Source organism: Manduca sexta, chromosome 28 (assembly GCF_014839805.1).
Source record: "Manduca sexta isolate Smith_Timp_Sample1 chromosome 28, JHU_Msex_v1.0, whole genome shotgun sequence".
In the NCBI taxonomy this organism is placed as follows: domain Eukaryota; kingdom Metazoa; phylum Arthropoda; class Insecta; order Lepidoptera; family Sphingidae; genus Manduca; species Manduca sexta.
This window is the reverse complement of record NC_051142.1, coordinates 8,111,112-8,133,280: the sequence shown is the minus strand read 5'-3', so window position 1 is coordinate 8,133,280 and position 22,169 is coordinate 8,111,112. Positions and strand designations below refer to the sequence as shown.

Below are 22,169 nucleotides of genomic sequence, written 5' to 3'. Positions count from 1 at the left end.
GTTCTATCATATGTGCAACCACGGCAAGCTTATTTAAAATTTGGAATCCTAAAGGACTTGCGACTTAAGTCGCCTCTGTGTAGATTTATTGAAATATTGCTGCTAGTGTAATTGCACCTGTAAATGTTGCGCAATTGTATAGCTGCAACACCTTGTTAGTTGAAGGTTAGTATTAGGGTTCTAAAATAAGAATACTAAAATAAATTCATCCAAAGAATTGTTTCATTTGTCTTTATTGAAACATGACTTAAGGCGCGTTGGGGTAAGATCGTAGGAGGTATAACATCGTATAAATCAAATAACTCGTAACTGTGTTATAATTTTTGTTTTCGGACAACACTACCTGCGACCCCATCTTGTACCCTACGTTCCACTAGTTCACATGATTGAATCCGTCAAGTAAATAATGTTTACGGTGCTAACAAACAGAATATCGATGTTTTGTCGTTCCCTGGCAGATCCGGATTAACCCCATGCAAGAATTTGCCTAATTTTAATTGAGTATTTACTGTTTTCAATTAATTTTCTAGGTATATACTATCATAAAGGAAATAAATCTTGTGACTTGTTTATTGAAATTTGTCGAAACACGTATATTCCCCGAGATCCGATCTTTACCCATACAATTATTTGTCGTTAAAGAACGGATAAAAATCGTTCGATCTAGCACTTGTAAAATATTGCAAGTTTTTATCAAAAATTTATACACGAAAACGTCTGAACTCAGTAATTGTGTATTTTTTAGCTCAGATGAATGGTCGATTTGGTTAATTTATTGTTTATTTACACGTGTCTGTACTATTTCTTCGAATACTTTTAAAAAATATCGACAGTGTCACTTATGTGGGGTATGATCGTATGCCTAGAACTATTAAAAACAAAGTTCGCTTCTAAAAATATCTTACGAAATTTATAATTTTTTTTGAATGTTTATAAATGAATATCTAGATCATAATATGCTCTTTTTATGGATTTTAGAATCCCTGTATCATAGACGATTTTAGATAGTAGTCCGAACTATACCTGTGAAGGTCCTATCTTTCTCACACATTTCTAAAAGTATGGTACTTTTTAAAGCCCTATAAAACATTAACTGTTATATATAAGGTATTGAAAAAATATATACCATTTAGTATATTTAATAACATATAGCTAAGTTAATGATTCATTATGATAGCTCTTATAGAATTATTGTAAAAAAATAATTCGAGAAGACTGTTTAACACGTCGAAAAAGCGTCCGATTTTACCCCAACGCACCTTACATACTACAAGCTTTTTTAATCAATGTAAACTAGATTATTTACAAAATCAAATACTGTCTCCACTTACAATCATAGTCAAGTGCTTCCCAATAGATAAAACGAGTTTTAAAATGGATAAACCGTTAAGAAAGACATATTTTATGTATGAATAACAAAAGTTTAGGTTTTGTGTTATATGTAACTTATTGACTTAGCAAATTAAAGTATAAAATCAACACTGTCCCAAGACAGATTTTAACTTTTGTTTACCATTACATAGCAAATGCAAATTACAACAACTAAGATAAAATATACAACCATAAGGGTCCACCCTCATTCATAGCGAAACTCGACGCAAATTTACAATTAAATAAAACGTAACATCCCGTTACAATTTTTTTATACAATGAATATGTTATATTTCGAGGACTTAAACTTAGCAGTCTTAAAATATAGTAAGTATGATTTATGAACATAGAAAAGTGAAGTTATTACCCACAGATCTAATAAGAACGCTCACCAGGAGAAGTATACAATATACATACACCAAGAAATAAATAATCTGACTACTAATAATAAAGTCACATGCATGATCTGTTATAGAAATTCCTTGTATGTTTCTCCTTATGAATTTGCATAAAGTTAGATCCGTTCGTTCAATAAAAATGGTACCCAAAAATAGAAATTGTAACATTTTTACTTATTATTTCAGTGGACTATATAGTGATTATATGTTATCAACAGCCCAATAAAAATATTACCATTTCGAGGCGTATTTGAAAATAACTTATTTTATCGTGTATTGCGTTTTTTTACATACGGACGCCTAAAATTGAGCACATTTGACTTTATTTAATCTACCGAGTTTTGTTACTCAAAAATAAGAGTCAAAATAAAATCAGACTCGGTAGGTACATTAAGATTCTATGTACAGTACTTAATATTTACGTTATTTGAAAAAAATGAGTCCATCTGAACATGAATGCCCGCAACATACGTCGCCACTCAACTAATATACGACAAATTACCACTGCTACAAATACTATCTAGTTAATATCAGAGAATAGCTATTATTCATTATTCAATGAGCTGCACGCTAGGAACATAAAATATTACGGTACATGTTTGTATTACAATGATCTGTAATACAAAAGAACAATTTGGATGCAACAATGGATGCCATACAAAAGTTAATCACCATTAAACTATGTACTAAGTAAGCTAAAAGTAAACGGACCTGGCTTTCTGTATAAAAGTGTATTATTAAACGAACTAGTTTATATACACTGACATCAATGTAAAGCGGACACGTCGACTCGACACCTGATAAATTATATAATACAGTACAAATGTATCAAAAAACATTCAGGTAGTTTCAGCTATAAGGCCATCTGCGAGCAAACATGTATCGAACGTGTCTGCTCAAGAGAATTTTTATCACACATTATGTAATAGGTGTGTCCTGTCTCCATAAGTTACGAATTGCGAACTCAAGCAAAATATTGGTGTGTTAACTCACAAAACAGATCTCTTGATTGCTTGACCTGAGAACCGAGACCAGTTTAGTCGAATTCGTAGCTCAAATAAGCTACAAAAGATTGTATTTTATTATTTCAATTACCAAGTTACCGCGCCTATACATCTAAACAATTAACACATAACACGGATGAAGTTATGCCTGAAGTATAATATATTCCCATTATTTGAGACTATATTAAATGTCCAGCAATTCCGTGATTAATATTGGTCCTAGGTGATGTGGATATAATCACAAGAAGGCAGTATGGTATAATGAAAATGCAGAATTGACATGCGTACAGTACGTAGTGACTGATTTATAATCACAATATAAACATTCATAGAGAGCCACGGCTAAAAAAAACAAACGAGAATACGAACAAATTTTTTTCAAGACAGTTGCACAGTAATATGAAAATACAATAAGAGCAGAGCGACGAACATCGATGCGGAAAATATACACAATACATAATGTCTGTCACAATCTCGTATGCATGCCACTACGCTACCCGAAATTAGTTTCTTATAAAATTTTACACTATGTACAACATCAAACATCTAAGTTTTGTAAATTTAAGCGTCAAAAACTTCTAGCTTCCTTGAAATAAAAATGGAACAAAAATATTGTAAGTATACAATAAAACTGACTATTCGCAAATAGATGCGTTAAAAGGCATTGCTTCACATTAATGAGTTTCAGATTTACATTATTTTATACGACATTAAACCTCTATAACACAATCACAATTTTTCGTTTTCACTTACAACTGTGAATTTCACAGCAGAAAGTATTCGTATCTTTAGTTGGCAATATAAAATACCTAATATCTAAATTTAAGGACGATTTCTATGGAACTCTAAATTGCTTCCGATTTTTTCATAATTTGGCAATGGAATTTAATAATAACAACATGGATCACCATTTCGTCATAGCACAGGCTACAGATAGAATGTAGGAGTTTCTATGTACTTATTGACTGACTGGCACTAATCTGGAACAGTTATAAACTAAATTGTATTGAAAACTATGATTTTCTATACCGTGGCTTTCTGAATGCCAAACATAATGATCAGTATTAACATTTTTGTAGTGTAAACACGAATAATATTTCGTACCTCAGGTGCACATGATGTGCGGTTAATAAATCAGCTATAATATAAAATTGCTGTTGCACGAGCAGAAACAAAATAATAATGTACTGGACAGTTAATTTAGATAGGTATTTCTTTGACATCTATTTGCTTTATATCATTTTAACAAATCAAAAGAGTATTGTAGTATTGTAACAAAAGATCATAGAAGGTCCAAATAAAGATATAATATTGTAATTTTCATGTAAGCAAAAATTTATAGGTGAATGTGATATCCAGTAATCCATTGTATACAAAGGATTTTGATTTGAACATGTCTAATATTTAATGTAACGAAGTATTACTCCGGAGTGTGAGTGATTTAAAATATCCGTTTTGTTACAGACAGTGCAGCTGCACTGGTTTGCTGTACGGTATTACGGTTGTATATCGGTTCATGTGTAGTACTGGATGGTGTGCATGCGGCGCGAGGCGGCGGCGGTGACTCCCGCGTTGACGCCTGCGCCGACGATCAGGTACCCGCCTGACGTCACCACTTTCTTGTTGCCGTTCGCTTCCTCCGACATCAACTGTATAACAAAACGGTCACTGCAAATTATGAACAACGTAACGTCAATAACTCGTCAAATGGTAAGAAAATACACCCGCATCTTAGGTAAATTTTAACCTACACTAGTACCACCACACGTGAGATTTTTTTATAAACCTACACGGACATGTTTCTGTATTGATAACTCTGAAGTTATTTTTAAAAATATGTGTCGTAAATCAATGCAGTGATGGCACTTTAATAAAATGATACTGAAGCTTAGGTTTGTTGTATCAGACGCATTAGCGTTTCTCAAATTAGCCGATAAGTCGCATGACGAGCAAAATATTTAATTTGACATGCAATGGGAACTTTGAATAATGGAAGGAACTTTATAGCGGATGATACACACCTGTTTGTTGAGGATAATGGAGGCGACCTGCGGCGTGGAGGCGGCGGGAACCGGCGGCGGCGGCTTCTGAGCAGTGTACGTGCCGACGCACTTCATCGTCTGGTTGCCGCTGTTGTCCTCCACCATGCTCACTGGAGATACATTTTATGAGGTCTCTACGATAAATCTTACTGTATTTGATTGGGCTTAGTGGAAAGTAAAAATGGAACTGGTAAAATTTTGTAAAAAAATGTAAACATAAGTAATAACAAGCGCGAAAATTAAAATATATTAAATAATGCAAATTTAGTGTAATGCTAGTCACTCGTATGCGTGCGATTATGAGAGTTTAAATATAGTTTTACTTCAAGGAATTAATCATCAAATATTAAGTCGTGCTATCATTTAACACTCCAGTGTCAGCATCTTACAATAAAAGAGAAAAAGTTTTTTAGTTACTATAAATGTCAGGGGCGTTAGTAGAAGATGCAAGTACATACTTATGATGGACGTTTTCTGCGCTGCGTTCTGCTGATCCGGAGTGAAGGGGCGCGGCGTGGCGACCTTGCCGCCCACCGTGAGCGCCGGGGTCGTTGTGCTTTTCTGCAACGCCAATACCACCACATTTCTCAAATAGAATACCGTCTCTACTTGGGATGAAGGCACATGGAACTTATCGACTAAGTTCTGTTTCACGATGTACGAGGAAATTTAATAACGAATATTATAGTAAAAAAAATATGTTACTGTCAACATATTACAAGTCGGAGTTATTTGAAAGCACTCCATTCTACATTTAAATTGTTTGGTATCGTATAATATTTTTTTCTTTGTCTTATTTGTTAGATATAATTTATTCGTACAAGGCAAGCAGACGCCAGCACCAGGCAAACGTATTATTGCAGTTGAAGACAACGCTTATAATTACAATACACGTCATAAAATTGCTCAGTTTTGAACACATTATTAAAATTTATTTCTTGGTTTCAACATATATTATAAAAGTATTGATATTCGTTAGTCAATCAGTCAGGAGAAGTGATAGTCGAGTAACAAAAAGGCAATGTACCTTTTTGTTACTCGACTATAAGATAAAGAATAGCTTAAACCGGTGTAGATGCTAATGGCAGGTGTTTTTTTTATTGCTAGTAGGCAAATAAGCAAGCGGTCCGCCCGATGTTAAGCAGCATCCGTCGCCATTCGACTAAAGCAATGCCAGAGGCAGAGTCAAGCCGTTGTCTATCGGGAAAAAATGTTTTGAAATAACATTTCGTTCTGTCTTACATAATCTATACTATTAAACATCCGTAGCAATAAGCAGATAGACCGTTAGAATTTTGCCTACTTTATTTCGACAAATGTATAATACCGTGTCAATATTAAATATTAGTAAAGAAACCATAAATGTTTACTTTAGTTTTAGTTAAGAGGCAAAATTACCAAACCTCATATGATTTCTTTCTTAATTTCATTGATATTTGTTTACATTTTTTGGGATTGGCTCGTGAATACGCTGTTTCATTTTGCGGTTGTACCTTGAATAAAAAAACATTATTCATAAATAATTTATTGGCATAATATAGGTAACAAAAGAAAATTATATTTTGATATATACACATATAGTGAAAAAGTGAAATAAATTCATTTAAAATAAATGTGAAGTTTGAAGTAGAAATTAAAATAGTTTGAAGTAGTTTCACATAGCCTGTTTACCAAGTGATCCCGGATTCGAATCCCAGGTCGGGCAATAGTGTTGTTTTTTTCTAACACAATTTGTCCGGGCCTGGATCCTGAATCCTGGAAAAGTGGTCATTCGTAAAAACGAAGTAAAATCCTTTCTGCAACATGTTTAAAAATATTGCGCCGACCCAAAATGGATTACAATAACGTCAGGTTGAAAAACAAAGAAAATAAAATTAATTTAATATTTCCAATTAATGTAGGTTAGGTTTTGTTCCTGTAAAGTAAAAACTTTCAATACAATACGATAAGTGATTACCTATAAGACTGTTACCTGATCACTGTCATGTTTGATTGTTATTTCCGACGATGTTCTCGTAGGTATCGCCGGCGGTGGTCGGCCCAGGACTACAGTATCATCCTCATCATCACTGCTAATTACAATAGGACTGTGTACTTCTGTGATATTCTTATTACGCACAACTACATTTACTTTGCACGCCGGCTTCCCCAGAATATTTCCAACTTCATCTAATATATCGTCTAGTGGGCCATTGTGCCTATTACCTTCAACAATCTAGATAAAACTTTTATCAGTACCTAATATTCTAAATTACTATTATGTACAAATAATTAATTACAATACAGTTTTATAACTCAAAACAAAGACCTGAATTTAAGCGGAAAATCCGCCGCGCACGGTAGATACATTACACGGTAGATACATATTTGTAAATTAAAGGAACAAACTTCAAAAGGTAGGCGCCATATATTTATCCACTACGATAATAAAAGACAAGTTTCTCCCGACTTGCACCAATCCTCACCTGGACATTGCGCGCATAAAACTTCTTTTTTAACCACTCCCATCTTTTACGCATTTGTAGCGGCGTTTTATGTAAGCCAGCCATTTTGTTAAACGGATCTACGATGAGCTTTTTCCACTCTTCCAAAGATATTTTATGTACGACCATATTGTCGCGAATGTGGAGAATTCCACTCCGTTCAATCAAACGTAGGAAGAGTTTTGTATTTTCTTTCGTAAAATTATTATTTATTGCCTGGAAGTGAAAGATATATTTCAACGAAGGTACGATAGAACTGAATATTATGAGCGTTATGGAATAAAACAGATCAACATCGAGGACAAGACAATAAAATAAAATTATAAAAAAAATATTATACTATAGATTCACTCACCATTTTTGAGTAATTTCGTTTTATACTTTTGATAATTTATGAACTCACCATTTGAAATTGTTATTCTTGTCTCATTTTTGTCGTAAGAAAATAATTCACATCCAATCTTCAACAAAATCGTTAACCAATATCAATAAAGAAAAAAAAAAATTTTTTTTGTTCTTATCTGCTTTACCGATAATATTATGACGGCGGCTTACTTCACCAACATCCCGAAACAAAAGTTTTGAGCTGCGACTTACGGGTAAATCCGGATGTATACTGTTAGCGGACTCGCATAACTAATGTAATTATGTCCGCACTCATACTAAAGCGACGCTGGTTGTTATGAAATTGGAGTTGCAGAGAGAAGAAATAAACACGGGTAGAAATGAAAACGCTCAGCAGCATTAGCGCCACGCTATACGAATCGCATTTAATGGGAAACCGGGGTTACACAAATCTGGCAGACACTTAGACCGTAGTTGTAAGTCCGCAAAATTTGATAATATTTATATATATATAGCTGCATCTATCTCCAAAATTCCCGGACCTACCCGTCTACACCGCCGGGTTCGTACACGCACTCCGTTTAATAGCTCCGTAATTTATTTGTACAGTTTTTACGTCGAGGGACCGTATGTAACACGCATTTCTACAATTGTAAACGTTAATATATATCGATATATATGAGAATGACATATCTTAGCGACAGACTTATCGATAGGAAATGTTAGTCCCATACATTGTAGAAAACGTTAACGATTGAAGAATGTCATCTTGTCAATGGTCTCTGTAATGCTTTCCGTTCACACTCGCTAGATGCAATTCATTGTCAAAAACAGTCTACTCGCATTGGCAACACTTGCGTTTCAAATATGTTTTTTATGCTTCCAGTCACTTCGGCAGTTAACAAATGGTGAGTAAACCGAATTTTTGATAAGAAGCAAAACTCAACTTAATGAAAATTAAAAGACGACATCAAATTATCTAAATGTTTTCATGCAGTTTACGCAGGGTCGGTAAAAAGTTAAGAACAATATACGTTATTGTATTGATGAGACAATACTATCGAGATATACTATGTGATTGAAATGAGAATGTTCGATCCGAAACCGAAAACAACCAATCAAAGTAAGTCATTTGTACTCTTGTCCAAAAAACTTTGTTCCAATTGGTCCATTTTCGCAATGGTTTGAAAAAGCGATTTGGATAGTTTAACGAAAACGGTGATAGAAGACAAAACACTATGTTTAGAGTCTTGTATCGCGACAACACAAGCACTTCAGATAGATATTCAGTCTTACTTATAAAAAAATTGCAAAGCTATACTTAGTTAAAATGTGAATTTACTCGATCAGCTGTAAGTCAAAATCCGCCATCTTGCTTCTTAATAAGGTTTGAACTATGAACCGGTGATGTTTTTGATGGCTATTTAAGCAATTCTTAACCACCTCTTAACATGTAAACAAGTTTATAAGTAAGATTGTATAAGTACCAATAAAGTTACTTGACAAAAACTGACGTACATACAGTAACGGAAAGTAATAGTGATCTTAATCCCTATCTCCAAGTCGATCGCTGCAATGGATCAATCAGTATAAAGTTCGTTTCCAACGTTCACATACGCATTTTTATTGGTTTATTTTCAGGATCGATTTCCACCTGTATCTATCAATCTATATCATTTACTAATTTCAGTCAATAATGCCAATATTGTACAATTTCGGACTACTGAATTGACGATAGCGTGATTTATTTTATATTTGATTAAAAATAATTATGTATCAGAATATAATCCCAGAGGTCTTTATTTATACCGTGGTTATATTCTTATTTGAATCAGCATAGTATACTTTTAAATGATGACGTGATGGATGTTTCTTATTTCGAGCTCTGTTAATTAAGCTCACAATACCTGTATTTTGTAATGATAACGATCATTTATCAAACCTTAGGCTGAAACACAATTGGAATATCAATTTAGTCTCAGCGTAGCTTAGTTTTAGCAGTTGAAGTGTGCCAAATACCTAAAGAATAAAGAGCAAGCCGATATATTAATATTGTTACATTATACTAAAATTAACAACTACAAATACAAACATAACTGGTAAGAATAAAAGTAAACATTATTAATCATAAACATTGTTTGGTAACACAAATTTTACTCTCCATATCGACTGAACAATTATTACTTACATTAGGGTTACACGAAAAAATACAATATTTCTTACAATTGTTTGCTTCTGGTGCAGTCAGGCAATATTAGATATATAGCAGTTGTTATATACTCACTGGCAAATTTTCTGGCTGAGGTTGTAATCTGTTCTCTGATGGATTCGATGAGTCTCCGTTGCCTTTCCTTAGATCCTAAAAAATATAAAACACTGAATGAATATACACGTCCGTTTCATAAATAGTATGTGGGACTTTACAATGACACTAAAAGGATGTCATATTTAACGTGTAAGCAATTGCAACATGTAACTAATAGCCATTTTCAAAAACGATCCTAAAGCTTAATCTTTAATCCGATCCTGAGAAACAATGCATAACAAGTTATTTACAAGTATATAAAAAAAACTTTATTACGATTGGTTCATTTTCGCAACGGATCAAAAAGGACCAGGTATGCTCGGACCTTTTGCCAGAATATTGGTACATTACACACATTGGTAAGTCCAACACAAATAAGTCTTCTGTAACTTATTTCTATTGAGAAAATTTCGCAATCGATCGATAGCGTTTGGGATTGTTTATTGATATCGTCCGTATACCACCATGCTTATAATGTGGGCACTACACTTAGCGTATTCGTCATAGTATCTGCGCTTTCTAGACAAAGCAATATTGACTGTGTTCTTTACGTGACATTGGCCAAAGAACGCAAATATTCTTTGAAATACACCAAGTTTAGTTCCAGCATAAAGTATAAGCCCCCAATTATGCTTGCGAAACAATTCAGAAACTTTCAATTTCATAATCGTCTTATAAATCAATAATGTTTGTTGTATGAGTACTTGAAACTAAATACATAACTACTTAAAATCGAGATACATTTCCTAACATAATAAGTAAATAGTCATAATGGTGTTTCGGAGGCGTGGTTGATATGTGGATATAATTCACAACGATATTGGTTTCTAGTGTGGAAACACTCACCGCCGTTTTCGATAAACGATCGCAATCGCTCTTTTTCGATACATGGTTAAAATGAACCAATCAATGTAAAGTTTTTTTGACATGCTTGCAGATAACTTTTTTGATTAATTTGTTCTCGAGGTCGGATCGAACATTAAAATAGAGATGGGATTGATAACTGCCGTTAGGTGGAGCCACTGACCTGCGAAGCTTTCTGCGTGCACACGTTGAAGTGCGTGGACCAGTGCGCGCGCTGGCACGGGTAGTCGCAGTACGACGTGTTCCAGCAGCAGTAGAACTGCGCCTCCTGACTGCAGTTCGCGCACCTGCAGTTTATAAAATCAAATATGAAGTTTTTGAGATTGATTTAATTTTTACAGGCAATTATTTTAGATTACTTATGATTGACTTAAATTTTCATGAGGCAAGTTTTATAAGGTAAATCACGCCTGTTAATGCGGCTAAAAAATGCCTGGCAAATTTTTGTCCTTTCAAGAATCGGACTTTAGTAACGAGAAAATGTGTCTGTCTAATTGACCCTTTATATGCTAGACAGAACGATGAAGCCGCAAGGCTAGGGGTGCAGATGACATACCACTGCTTGGCCTTGGTCTGTTTGACGGCGGCCTCGAGCTCGGCGTGCGCGAGCCGGCGCGCCTCGTTCACGGCGCGCATCTTGTCTTTCTCAAACGCCGCACGAATCTCCGCCAATGTTAACTCTGTTAAAGAAAATTATAAAATATACTCAGTTACTTGTATAAGGACCATAAGATTGATTCATTATTTTCAACTTTGAATTAAATTTCTGTCCAATGTGAATGTCATAAAAAGAATATACATCTTTCAAATCTGGTGAAAAGGCAAGAGAGATGCAAGACTGCTACAATAACACCTTTGCAATGGCGGTGTGTCCATGTGATAGAGATAATATTTTGTATTATTCGCCAGTTGCCGCTACGTATAAAATGTAACAAAACAAACTAATTCAAAAGCAGTCGTTACCGTGATTGTGCTTGAGCTCGTCGATCTGCTGCTGGTGCCTCCACTTGGCCTGTTCGAGCTGTAGCCGCAGCGTGGTGAGCTGCGTCGCCGGCTCGTCCAGCTTCTCCAGAGAGTCCTCTAGCAGAGTGCGGAAGAAATCTGTCAACTATTAACAACGTACGTTAGGTAAGTTTTATATTTTTTAAATAAATATATTGTACTAGGTTTTAATCGCAGCTTTTATCGTGCCAAACCAACAATATAAATTTTTGCCTCAATACGTTGCCTAGTCCTGCAAACCACGATATACATAATGTGCTAAGTTTCATACAACTCCATTTACAGGTATTTAATTTTACTTTTACCAAACATCCAAACGTAATTTCAATTTTGCGTACATAACCTACCAATCAATAAATAATATAAAGGCATTATAGACTTTACCTTGACAGCATTTTGGTTGAGTTTGGCAGTGAGCGGTCCAGCCGAGGAGGGCGGCGGCACGGTACCAATCGGCGTGTTCGAATCCAGCGGGTTCAACAGTTGCGGTCGTTGTTGTAATCTCGGGGGCTGAATAGATCACACACCAACATATCATGTACTAACTATTAGTATTATAAGCCTTATATAGTGTCCTAGATTGAATAGGACAGTGGCAAGTGTCATTTGTTATTTAAAGCATTGAGTGACATTGCGATAGCAAAATCTGGCTACCTAATATAAAGAAAAGTGTAAAACTATAGCCTATATAATAACATTTATAATAATAATAATAATAATAATATCAGCTCTGTATTATATACTTGCCCACTGCTGAGCACGGGCCTCCTCTACTACTGAGAGGGATTAGGCCTTAGTCCACCACGCTGGCCTAGTGCGGATTGGTAGACTTCACACACCTGCGAAATTCCTATAAAGAACTTCTCAGATGTGCAGGTTTCCTCACGATGTTTTCCTTCACCGTTAAAGCGAACGATAAATTCACAAAGAATACACACATGATTTTTTAGAAAAGTCAGAGGTGTGTGCCCTTGGGATTTGAACCTGCGGACATTCGTCTCGACAGTCCGTTCCACACCCAACTAGGATATCGCCGCCAACATTTAATAGCATTTAATTTTAGTGAAATCTATCTGCTATATTAGATGTTCAAAAACCACTTTCGAAAATGAGGATAGATGATGATACTGGTCACTCTCAATGATACTAAAAAAATGCGACCGAAAAATTAAAATTTTACAATAAACGACGCGCGGCGCGCTCCATTCGTTCGAGATCATAGACGGGACATCAGCTGAGTGATATTTGTGTTAAAAGAATATCGCACTAGTGTTTTTATCTTTTTCGTTTTTGTAATAGTTAATATCTATTTATACATTATGTTATATAAAATTGCAACATATAATTTATAAAATTGTAATTATTCGATCTCGTTAGTAGTTACTTATATACTTTAAAGAATTTTCAGTACTATGACCTATCTACAAATTCGGGAGCGGTCCCGTTATACTTTATATGGAGACAAAAGCCAAACAGTTTTTCTTAGTTTAGTACCTCTCCAGGTGGGCTAGTTTCTGTGGTTGGCCTGTTGGTTAGTGTGACGGGTGCGATGGGTGCGATGGTCGCGAGCGTGGCGGCGGCAGCGGGCGGCGCAGGCGCAGGGGAGGGCGCGGGGGCGGGCGCGGGCGCGGGCGCAGGGGTTGCAGTGGCGGCAGGCACCAGGCTGCGGTCCGCCACGCCGTTCAACAGCGGCGGCGACGCTTGCGTCTATGAAAAGGTAGAACAACTTGTTATCGGAATATACTAGAACATTTTATGGCGATCGAACGCTCCTAGCTATAGGCAAATTGCTATCTTTGGAATAAATCTTGACAATCTAAAGCCCGGTCTTAATAACTTTCTTACATTTTCTTACTGGCGTTTTCTGTCTTAACAATAAAAATTACGCTAAATGTTCTACTGTTTCAATATCAAAAACTTTAAATGCTTAATCGAGACCATGGTAAGATAACACCCGTAGCTCTAGTGTGTGTAGCAGCTAAGGCCATTTATTTTTATTTTATTTATTTTAGCACTAAGTATTAATGTTTAAAAAAAATATATTAAGTACTTTTATATTGTCAACTACACATAATTCTTTTCAATATTTTTAGATTTAATTTTACGTAAAGCAATTTAAATAATATACCTACTTCATAGACTATTGTAAAAATGATTATTAGCATTTAACTATCAAAACTTATTTTCCAAAAGACATAAATTTATCTATCTCAATTTTTAATAATAAATATAGGTGATAGTATGTAAGGAACACAGGATCCGGTGCAAAAGTAAAGTAAACAAAACGGGACATAACAACTCACGTCAACACCACCAACCGACATAACAGGCTGTAGACTGAACATCCACTGTCCGTTGACTGAAGTCATTAGCGGGACGGTGTGCACGGTGGTGGGCACCTGTCCGATGGTGGGGATTGTCTGCACCACCTGCGATGTGGTGGTCGCCGCTGGGGGCATGGACGTTATCACCGGCACTAGGGGGCTTGTCACCGTGTTCACTATGTTTGCTGTAAATAAAACGGGATAATAGGGGATCGGCCTATGCTTGATTTTGTATATTATTCTATGTGTAATGGCTTTAATTACGAAAAAAGCACTTCTGCGAAAACAGCATAAAAATTGGTTAAAAAATGAGCAAGTAATTCATATTTAAAATATTGTAATGTGCAGAAGTGGGCGCGATGTGGGGATATCGCTTCATCTCTTTCTTCGCACGCGTCGTAATTCCCGATGACGTCACATGTGGATATTTTGTCTCTTTTCTGTTTCTTGTTAATTACCCCTTCCACCGAAATTCAAATGCTTATAACTTGTTGATTTTTCACTGGATTTTAATAATTTCTTTGGTGTTATAAGTTATATTATGTAAATATTTGATAATTGTTAAGAACAAAAATGAGTCCGGTACCCTATTGTTAATTTTATGTTAAGTTGCTGGAGCCTGCATGGGTTCAGATGTTGGTAAATCTCGTTTTGTTTTAGAAAAATGTAACAAACGAAAATTTACCTATTTAGAATCCAGCATCTAATCTACTCGCTGGCCTTATTTTGTAGAGATACTAAATCAATAACAAATTTTTTAACCCATATGACTGTTGCGCCCCAATATTAAATTAAATTTTTTATAACCTACAAAACTTAAATTAGGTAATGTTAAAACCACTATAAATAACTTTCTGGTCCTCTTTAGAAGTATGGTCCTTAATTTGATTTTAAATAATGCTTCATATTGAGTACAGTACATACTCGTGCGTATAAGCACAGCAGGAAGTCCGCACTGACCGGTGGTGGTGGCGTGTGCGGCGGCGCGGTGCGAGGCGGCGGCGGAGGCGGCGGGGGCGGCGGCGGGCGCGGGGAGGGCGCGGGTGATGCGCGGCGGCTGGGTGGCGGGCGGCTGTATGGGGATGTACACCATCGAGTTCTTGCCGTTCAGCTGCCCGTCCTCCGGCTTCTTGGGATGTGGGAACGTCTTTTTAGCCCGCGGCCGGATTTCTGGCACTTTGGTGGCCGTTCGCCTGTTCAATGGCGTTATCACCACCTACGGGATGTCAGTTTTTATATTAATACACGTCTGTTGATAATCTAGAGGTGAGCTATGCTATAAGTTAAATGAACCAAATTAATTTTCTGATATGTAAAAGTGGTGTAGGAATGTTTTACACCAATTAGACATCAAATTACGATATGAAATATAGAGGAATAAAATATAAAACCATCCACTAACCAAAGACAAAAAGGCAAGTCAATTGTAAAAATATTTATAAGTGAATGTACTGTGTTCTTTTTCTCATGTGCATGCATGCATAAATTAATTATAATCTATTCGCAAAAGTCGTGTAGCATACATACCTCAATAAACTACCAAAACAAAATTTTCTTGTACTCTCTCTACCTATTCGCTAATCTGCAAAAGTTACCTCATTCATTCGCACCTCGCGTAAATTCGACGGCGGATTAACGGGGCGCAGTTTGAACGCGTTCATCAGATCCATCTTCTCCATGTGTCGGTCGGCGTCGTCCAAATCGATGGGTTCCGCCTTGATCTCCACTTGTACGTCGTTGTTCTTACTTCTGTCCGGTGACGTCATCCTCGCAAAAGCCCTCACCCCCACCCTTCCTACTAACGGTTCAGTGTCTGCTCTTAACTTTTGCAGCTTTGTGGTTGCTTCCTTCATAGTTCGTATGGGGTCTGTGCTTGTCGGCGTAAATATACTTGCATTTGGATTCCCTTCTATCGTCACCTCTATCATTTTTGATATTGAGCTCGTGGTAGGCGTGCTTGAAGTCGAGGCGACAGTAGACAAGCTGCGCACACTGCTTATCGTTGGGAGGCCGGTGCCCGAGCTAGTTATTACGCTGGTTTTATTGTTCTCTCGTGCTATCACCGCTAAGGTTGTATCGTCGTCAAAATTTAAGCGTTCCTTGGCTAACTTTGAATTCGTTGGTGTTGAATTATTTTTATCGTTGGGAGTTTTATCTGTGTCTGTTGTTTTACTCCTTGTTGCTGTCACGAACTCTCTCGGTTTTTCCTTAGTACTAGTGGATGGTTCGTCTACCTTTTCGTTTTTCTTTTCGGGCAAGGAAGTTTCCGTTTTTGGTGTAGTATTACCAATTAAAGATTTATTGCTTTTAGAATTTCTCCGTTTGTCTGATTTCACCTTTTCACCTTTCGTCTTATCGATAAATAATTTATCTATTTTTGTTTTCATTTTTTGCGCCGTTATTACTTTTTCTTCTTTTGGAGTACTCGTCCTGAGTGCAATAATGGGCGTCTTATCATTGGAAGTGGTAGCTTTCGGACTTTCCTTTGCATTTGTTACCTTGACTGTCTGTTTACCATTTTTAATTGCTCCGAAGCTTATTTTGAGGGGAGCGACTACGAGGCTTTCTGATTTTTCTTTGGCTATACTTTTAGTCGATTCCTCATCTTTTGATGTAGAATCGATCTTTTCTACTGGATTATCTTTAGCCATTTCCGCATTTTTCTCTTTGGGATTAGGTTCTTTACTACTACTTGGTTCTAGAGTATTATCTGTCTTACCATCATCCATTCGTTTACGTTTTTCTAACGTGTAGTTGTCTAATATAGTGATAATTGCTTCTTCAATTTGGGAACGCCGTCGTTTTTCACGTTTTCAGTCTCTTTGTTATCTTTGGTTTTAGAAATATCTACTTCCATGATTTTAGCCCTGCAAACATAGACATATGAAAAAATAGAAAAATCACGATGTATTGTGAAACAAACTTTATATCACGTATTCTTTGTGATACACTAACCCGCACTTGCTTTTAACATAGTACTTAGTAAATGGTCCAAAATTTTTTGAAACCCCATGACTGAAAAACTGAATTGCCTTTGCCTTGCATTGGAAAGTCGCAAGCTTTTCAATTGATTTAAATTTATTAGATTGTTTTAAAGATTTTCCTAAGCTATCCACTGCTGTTTTCAATAAATTATTCCAATCTCATTTTAACCGAATTCAAAAAAAGAGGAGCTCTCATTTCAATGTGTATGTAGAGCTCTCATTTCAGATTGGTCCAATAGAAATATTTTCAAAATTGAATCTGTAGTTTAGTTAAACCGAAATCCAACGCGTGAATCGATGAATCAGAACAAAGTTTTTTTTAATTGCTTACTAATGACTATTTTGATTAATTTATTCTCGGAATCAGATCGAATATTAAGATTGGGGCAATTTATTGAAAACGGACCATGCTGAATCGTGACTCATCACTTGAACTTACTTTTCAGTAGAGAAATCATCTTCATTGCCGTCAACGCTATCGCCTTTCCGGGATGTTGACAATGGATCTTCTACCTCGCTGATATCACTGTAATTTTAAACCATTAATGTACAATATTTAGCATAGAATGAAGATATAGTCTTCATAATGCCAAAAAAATGTACCCTATAAATGAAGGTCGATAACATTTTAGAACCAAAGAAGGAAAATTATTATAATACGTTTCAATAGCGACATTTTGTATCTTTACTTTTAATGCTGTTTTATCCACATACCCATCATTACATGAACTCTTGGAACTTTTCGAGTTGGACCTGCTTTTCTTTTTGCTATTGCCGGGGATCCGTTTGATGTTTTGTCGTGTTTTGCGGTACGCGAACTTCACCTTCAAATGTGGGAATCTGTAATAATTTGAATATTTAATGCAGATTTAGGATAAACTACGAGGGTCTCTCGGTCCAACATGCATACACGACACATATTTATGAAGTATGCCTGTCAAAAACATTAAATTTACCATCATTTTGAGTTGTTCATTTAACTTGTTCGGCTCAAACTGTGTTTTGAACGGCGGGTATACGAACTTCCCATATTTCCTTGATATATTCCGTATGTGCTGCTCAGCTTCCTGCAACATTGCATTACAATAAAATTAATTTCATCAAAATATTTTTCTTAATATTATTTTAATATCTGTAGGGTTTCAAGTAGACAAATATTTGGTTCCATACAGTAACACAAAATCAAAATCCCTGTATTTTTATTAATTTAAGCCCTATCTCACCTGCATACTCTCTAATATATCCTGGCGTTTAGTTCTGAAGTTGTTGGGGTCCTTCTCGGAGTAGAGGAAGCAGTCTTTAGCGGGCACCCAGGCGCGGTCGTGCGCTCCGAAGAACCTCACATCGACCAGCCCCGCCGCGCTCACCGACATGCCTTTGGCTGGCCAGTGCGGGAATCCTAGAATGGTTTAGAAAAAATCAGTAACGTAGAAATCTTACATATGTTATGAATGAATGTTTGGAAAACGTTTGCATGTTTGATAGAAGTAGATACAATCGTTAAAGGTATTTTGATGAAATTTGGCACTTGGGTCTACTTATGTCCTGGATTAACTAATTGATACTTTTATCTGGGGAATTAGCTTTCGAGAGAAATATTCTATTTTTATCAGATTATTGGCGTCGTATCGATAGCGCTATAAATCGCTACGGTTATAGATTTTTGGAAAGGAAACTTTTTCGCCACGTGCGAAGTAGCGAACAAAACCTGGTAAGATATAATTCTTTGAAATAACTCTTCCATTACAATTTACTATAGTATATTTAAATTCCCAGTAAATGCCCATTAATCTAACGCGCTAATAGTAATGAATCATTGCTGTCATCAAACTATAACGTGCGGGCATTGTGCTGACTGATAATTACCGTAGAGAATATATTATTTAATTGCTCCTTATTAGACAGATTCGTTTGCACTTTTGCAGTAATGAGTTCACGAGACAGAGTGGTAATTGTGCTAAAAATGTTGAATTAAAGTGGCATTTAAAATCATAGTGGCTATTATGTCAGTGGCATTTTCATGAACAATACTTATATGTTATTGGAAGTGAGTAAACGCAGGAACACCTGAAGCGATTTGGGTTATATTTGGCACATGTATAGACCACGGATGTCCTGGAATAGAATATCGGCTATTTTTTATCCCCGTGATTTGCTTTGGTAGAAAATATTTGAATATGATCGCTACAGTCATTTAGGGAAGGCTTTTCACGTGAGCGAAGCCGCGACCATCACCTGGTTGGTAGAAATTGTAATCCCGTAATTAATAAAGTTGAATATAATGAAGAATAGAACGATACTTTGCGAGAAGATAATTAGACCGCTCTGGTTGTTATTAATGACTTCACGCCTGTATTTCCCAAGAATAAGCCAAACATATGCTTTGGTAGGGGAGCTTTTCATAATGTGAGTCTGATTTCATAACCAAGCTACTATGAGACTAGAACAATGATACGGCCTAATATCATACTCAGTGGCGTAATTAGCAATTTATGCGGCCGGTGCGAGCCTCTATAATTGCCCATACATGACCCAACCTTGGTCCTGGTGTAGTAATTTTTGCATTCTCCGGTATATGCACGTTGTGCCCGAGCAGCGCTGGCACCGCCGTATACATCAGAGTTCATATAAACGAATACCTTTGAGCTTGGCCCACAGCAGTATGTGTGGCGTGGAGCACACGTCTGTGAACCACGTGGGGCGGCGCGCGTGCGCAGCGGCGTAGCACTCGGGACACGCCTCGATCTCGCCCATCTCCGCGCGGCACGACCGCACCAGCGCGCGCGCACCTCCCGTCAACTTAGATTGCACTGCGAACATCACCCAACGTATACATGCCACTCCTGTGAAGAAAACTTACAAACTAAAATTAGTTTACCATTAGAATGTTTCCTCAGCTTTGTAACATTATCTTCAAATAAGGTTTGGCATGACTGTTCCGTGGGATCTTTACCTTTAATTGAAAAATAATAAAAATCTCTTAGCACCTACTATAATCAAATGAAGTCGCTAAAATGCTTAGTATTCATTCAAGTTGGGACTGAAAATATTAGAGAAACGCGTTAGGAACAATCGCATTCACCTAATAAACAACTTAAGTACCATTTTAGATCACAACACTAGGAATCACAACTCACATGTATTAAAAATGATGCTATTGTGCAGTATCCACTGCGCGTCCGTCATGAACGCTTCTGTGCTGCCGTACAGCCCCTTAGCGATGTTGGTTTTCATTAGCGACAGGTCCATGGGATGCACCACGTACTTGTCGTAATCGGGGAAAGCTGCGAGGTCGACGGGCGACATGAAAGGTTCCACCTGAAGAAAAGAGCAATACATCGATAAATATTGGAGCACTTGTTACAAAGCCTTTGGATCTTTCCAATATATTAATTATATACGTTTAAAACAGTCTACAACACTGTACACTTGACATTCATTATCACATAGTTATTTCATGACTATTTCATTAGTTATCTGATATCTAGTTAGGTATAGTACAAGTTTATTTGATAGTAACATACAATGGAATGTATGACACAAAAACATGTATTTACGGCAATATCCACCGTAAATAACAATACGGTGTGGACATCTTATAAACCTTAAACTAAGTATTTTCAAGACCATCCTGTCTAATCTTCGGGATCACGATCTCTAGGGAGACAAAACAGTAGAGAGTGGTAGTAAAAGCTAAGCCAACTTGTTTCTGTTCCTAGCGTAAACCATGTTTATCAATAACTTGAGCTGGACTAGAACAAGAGGATATTGACATGATGTGGTTCGTAATATTCTTAACGTAACTTTGTCGCTAGAGGCAAAACTTTCGATGTGAGAGTTAAATATAAGTAGGTGGGTAAATTATACTTCATATATCTCTAGAGAATAATGATTGTGTTAAATCTTAGTTTTTTTTTTATTACGCCGAGAGACAGTCGTGGGGCAAAGTTGTATCATTGTGTTGTGCGATATATCGTGCATAGAATGTATAATAAGGCCCAGGTACAAAGAAAGAAAACATAAATTGTTATTTCCATATTTGGACTTGTATGGGTTTAAAAAAGACTAATATTACTTTACGTCTATACATATCATTTGGATACTATTATATTGTTACATCTAAAGTATCGCTGTCAATAACATATTAAACTGTGGAATTTGTACACAAGACGCCATTACCTAAAGAGAAACTTCCACAATATCATATCAAGAAAACAATATGACAAAAAGATGATTCGAGAAAAATGCAGCACACACGAATATCTGCATACATACAAAGACGTGGTGGATTTATTATTAGAGCAGAGCGAGACAGGCATAGTGAGGCGGTGGTATCGATCGGGCACGTGCGAGAGGGACGGAGGAGCGCGTCACGCGTCGCGATCGGGGTCCGCCGAGCGCTACGTAGATAAGTGGCAAGGTCATTTCACCCGCGGCCCGAGCGAGTAGCGACATACAGCGTCCGCCCGCGGCGCCGATCACGCGCTAACCCAGTGAAAGTTGCAAATTCGTCGCTCGCTTTAGCCACACATTTAACCAACAATATTGCGAGACCTAAATATATAGATTACTGACCTAGCTAACAGGATAAAGCATTTTATCTAACTCTTATATAATGTAGACGGCCAATACTCATACAGAGCAACATATGTTTTAGTTACAACGAATTATAGATATGGCAATCAAACGATTCAGAATGAATATTTCATACGAATTATAATCTTTACTACTGCCTATAAGTAGGTATTATTAATGCAATAACTAAGTAGAAATATAAGTACAACGTTTATAATACAAGAAATTATAAAATATACGATAATTTATACGATGGTACAGTGTGAGTTACACGTTTTACTATGAATTTATCGACACGTAGGCGCATGCGTGGTATATTGTGAATGACGATCATTGCACTGCTAGTATGGCGTCAATAAAAGGAATAAATTACCCCGTTGACGTCCATCATCCGCTCCAGAGCGTGCTGGAGTAGTTCGCACAGCATTCCCAGCGATATCTTCTTCATTGCTGGCGATCTGGAACCAATGGA

General features: G+C 36.6%; 1 protein-coding gene across 1 annotated transcript; it reads right to left on the bottom strand.

The window, feature by feature from the left end:
* Window positions 1-200: 200 nt before the first annotated feature.
* Window positions 201-22,169, bottom strand: LOC115446976 (protein kinase C-binding protein 1; the record flags this gene model as incomplete). The annotated part of the gene is given in 22 exon segments (XM_037444731.1): window positions 201-246; window positions 1,260-4,422; window positions 4,795-4,925; window positions 5,274-5,385; window positions 9,928-10,002; window positions 10,976-11,099; window positions 11,369-11,492; window positions 11,776-11,920; window positions 12,199-12,324; window positions 13,309-13,521; window positions 14,118-14,323; window positions 15,063-15,354; window positions 15,734-16,915; window positions 16,948-17,005; window positions 17,562-17,648; window positions 17,837-17,904; window positions 17,906-17,962; window positions 18,079-18,189; window positions 18,346-18,521; window positions 19,762-19,932; window positions 20,260-20,440; window positions 22,071-22,169. Coding segments are annotated over 21 exon segments (3,873 nt in total), but the record flags the coding sequence as incomplete, so codon positions are not given.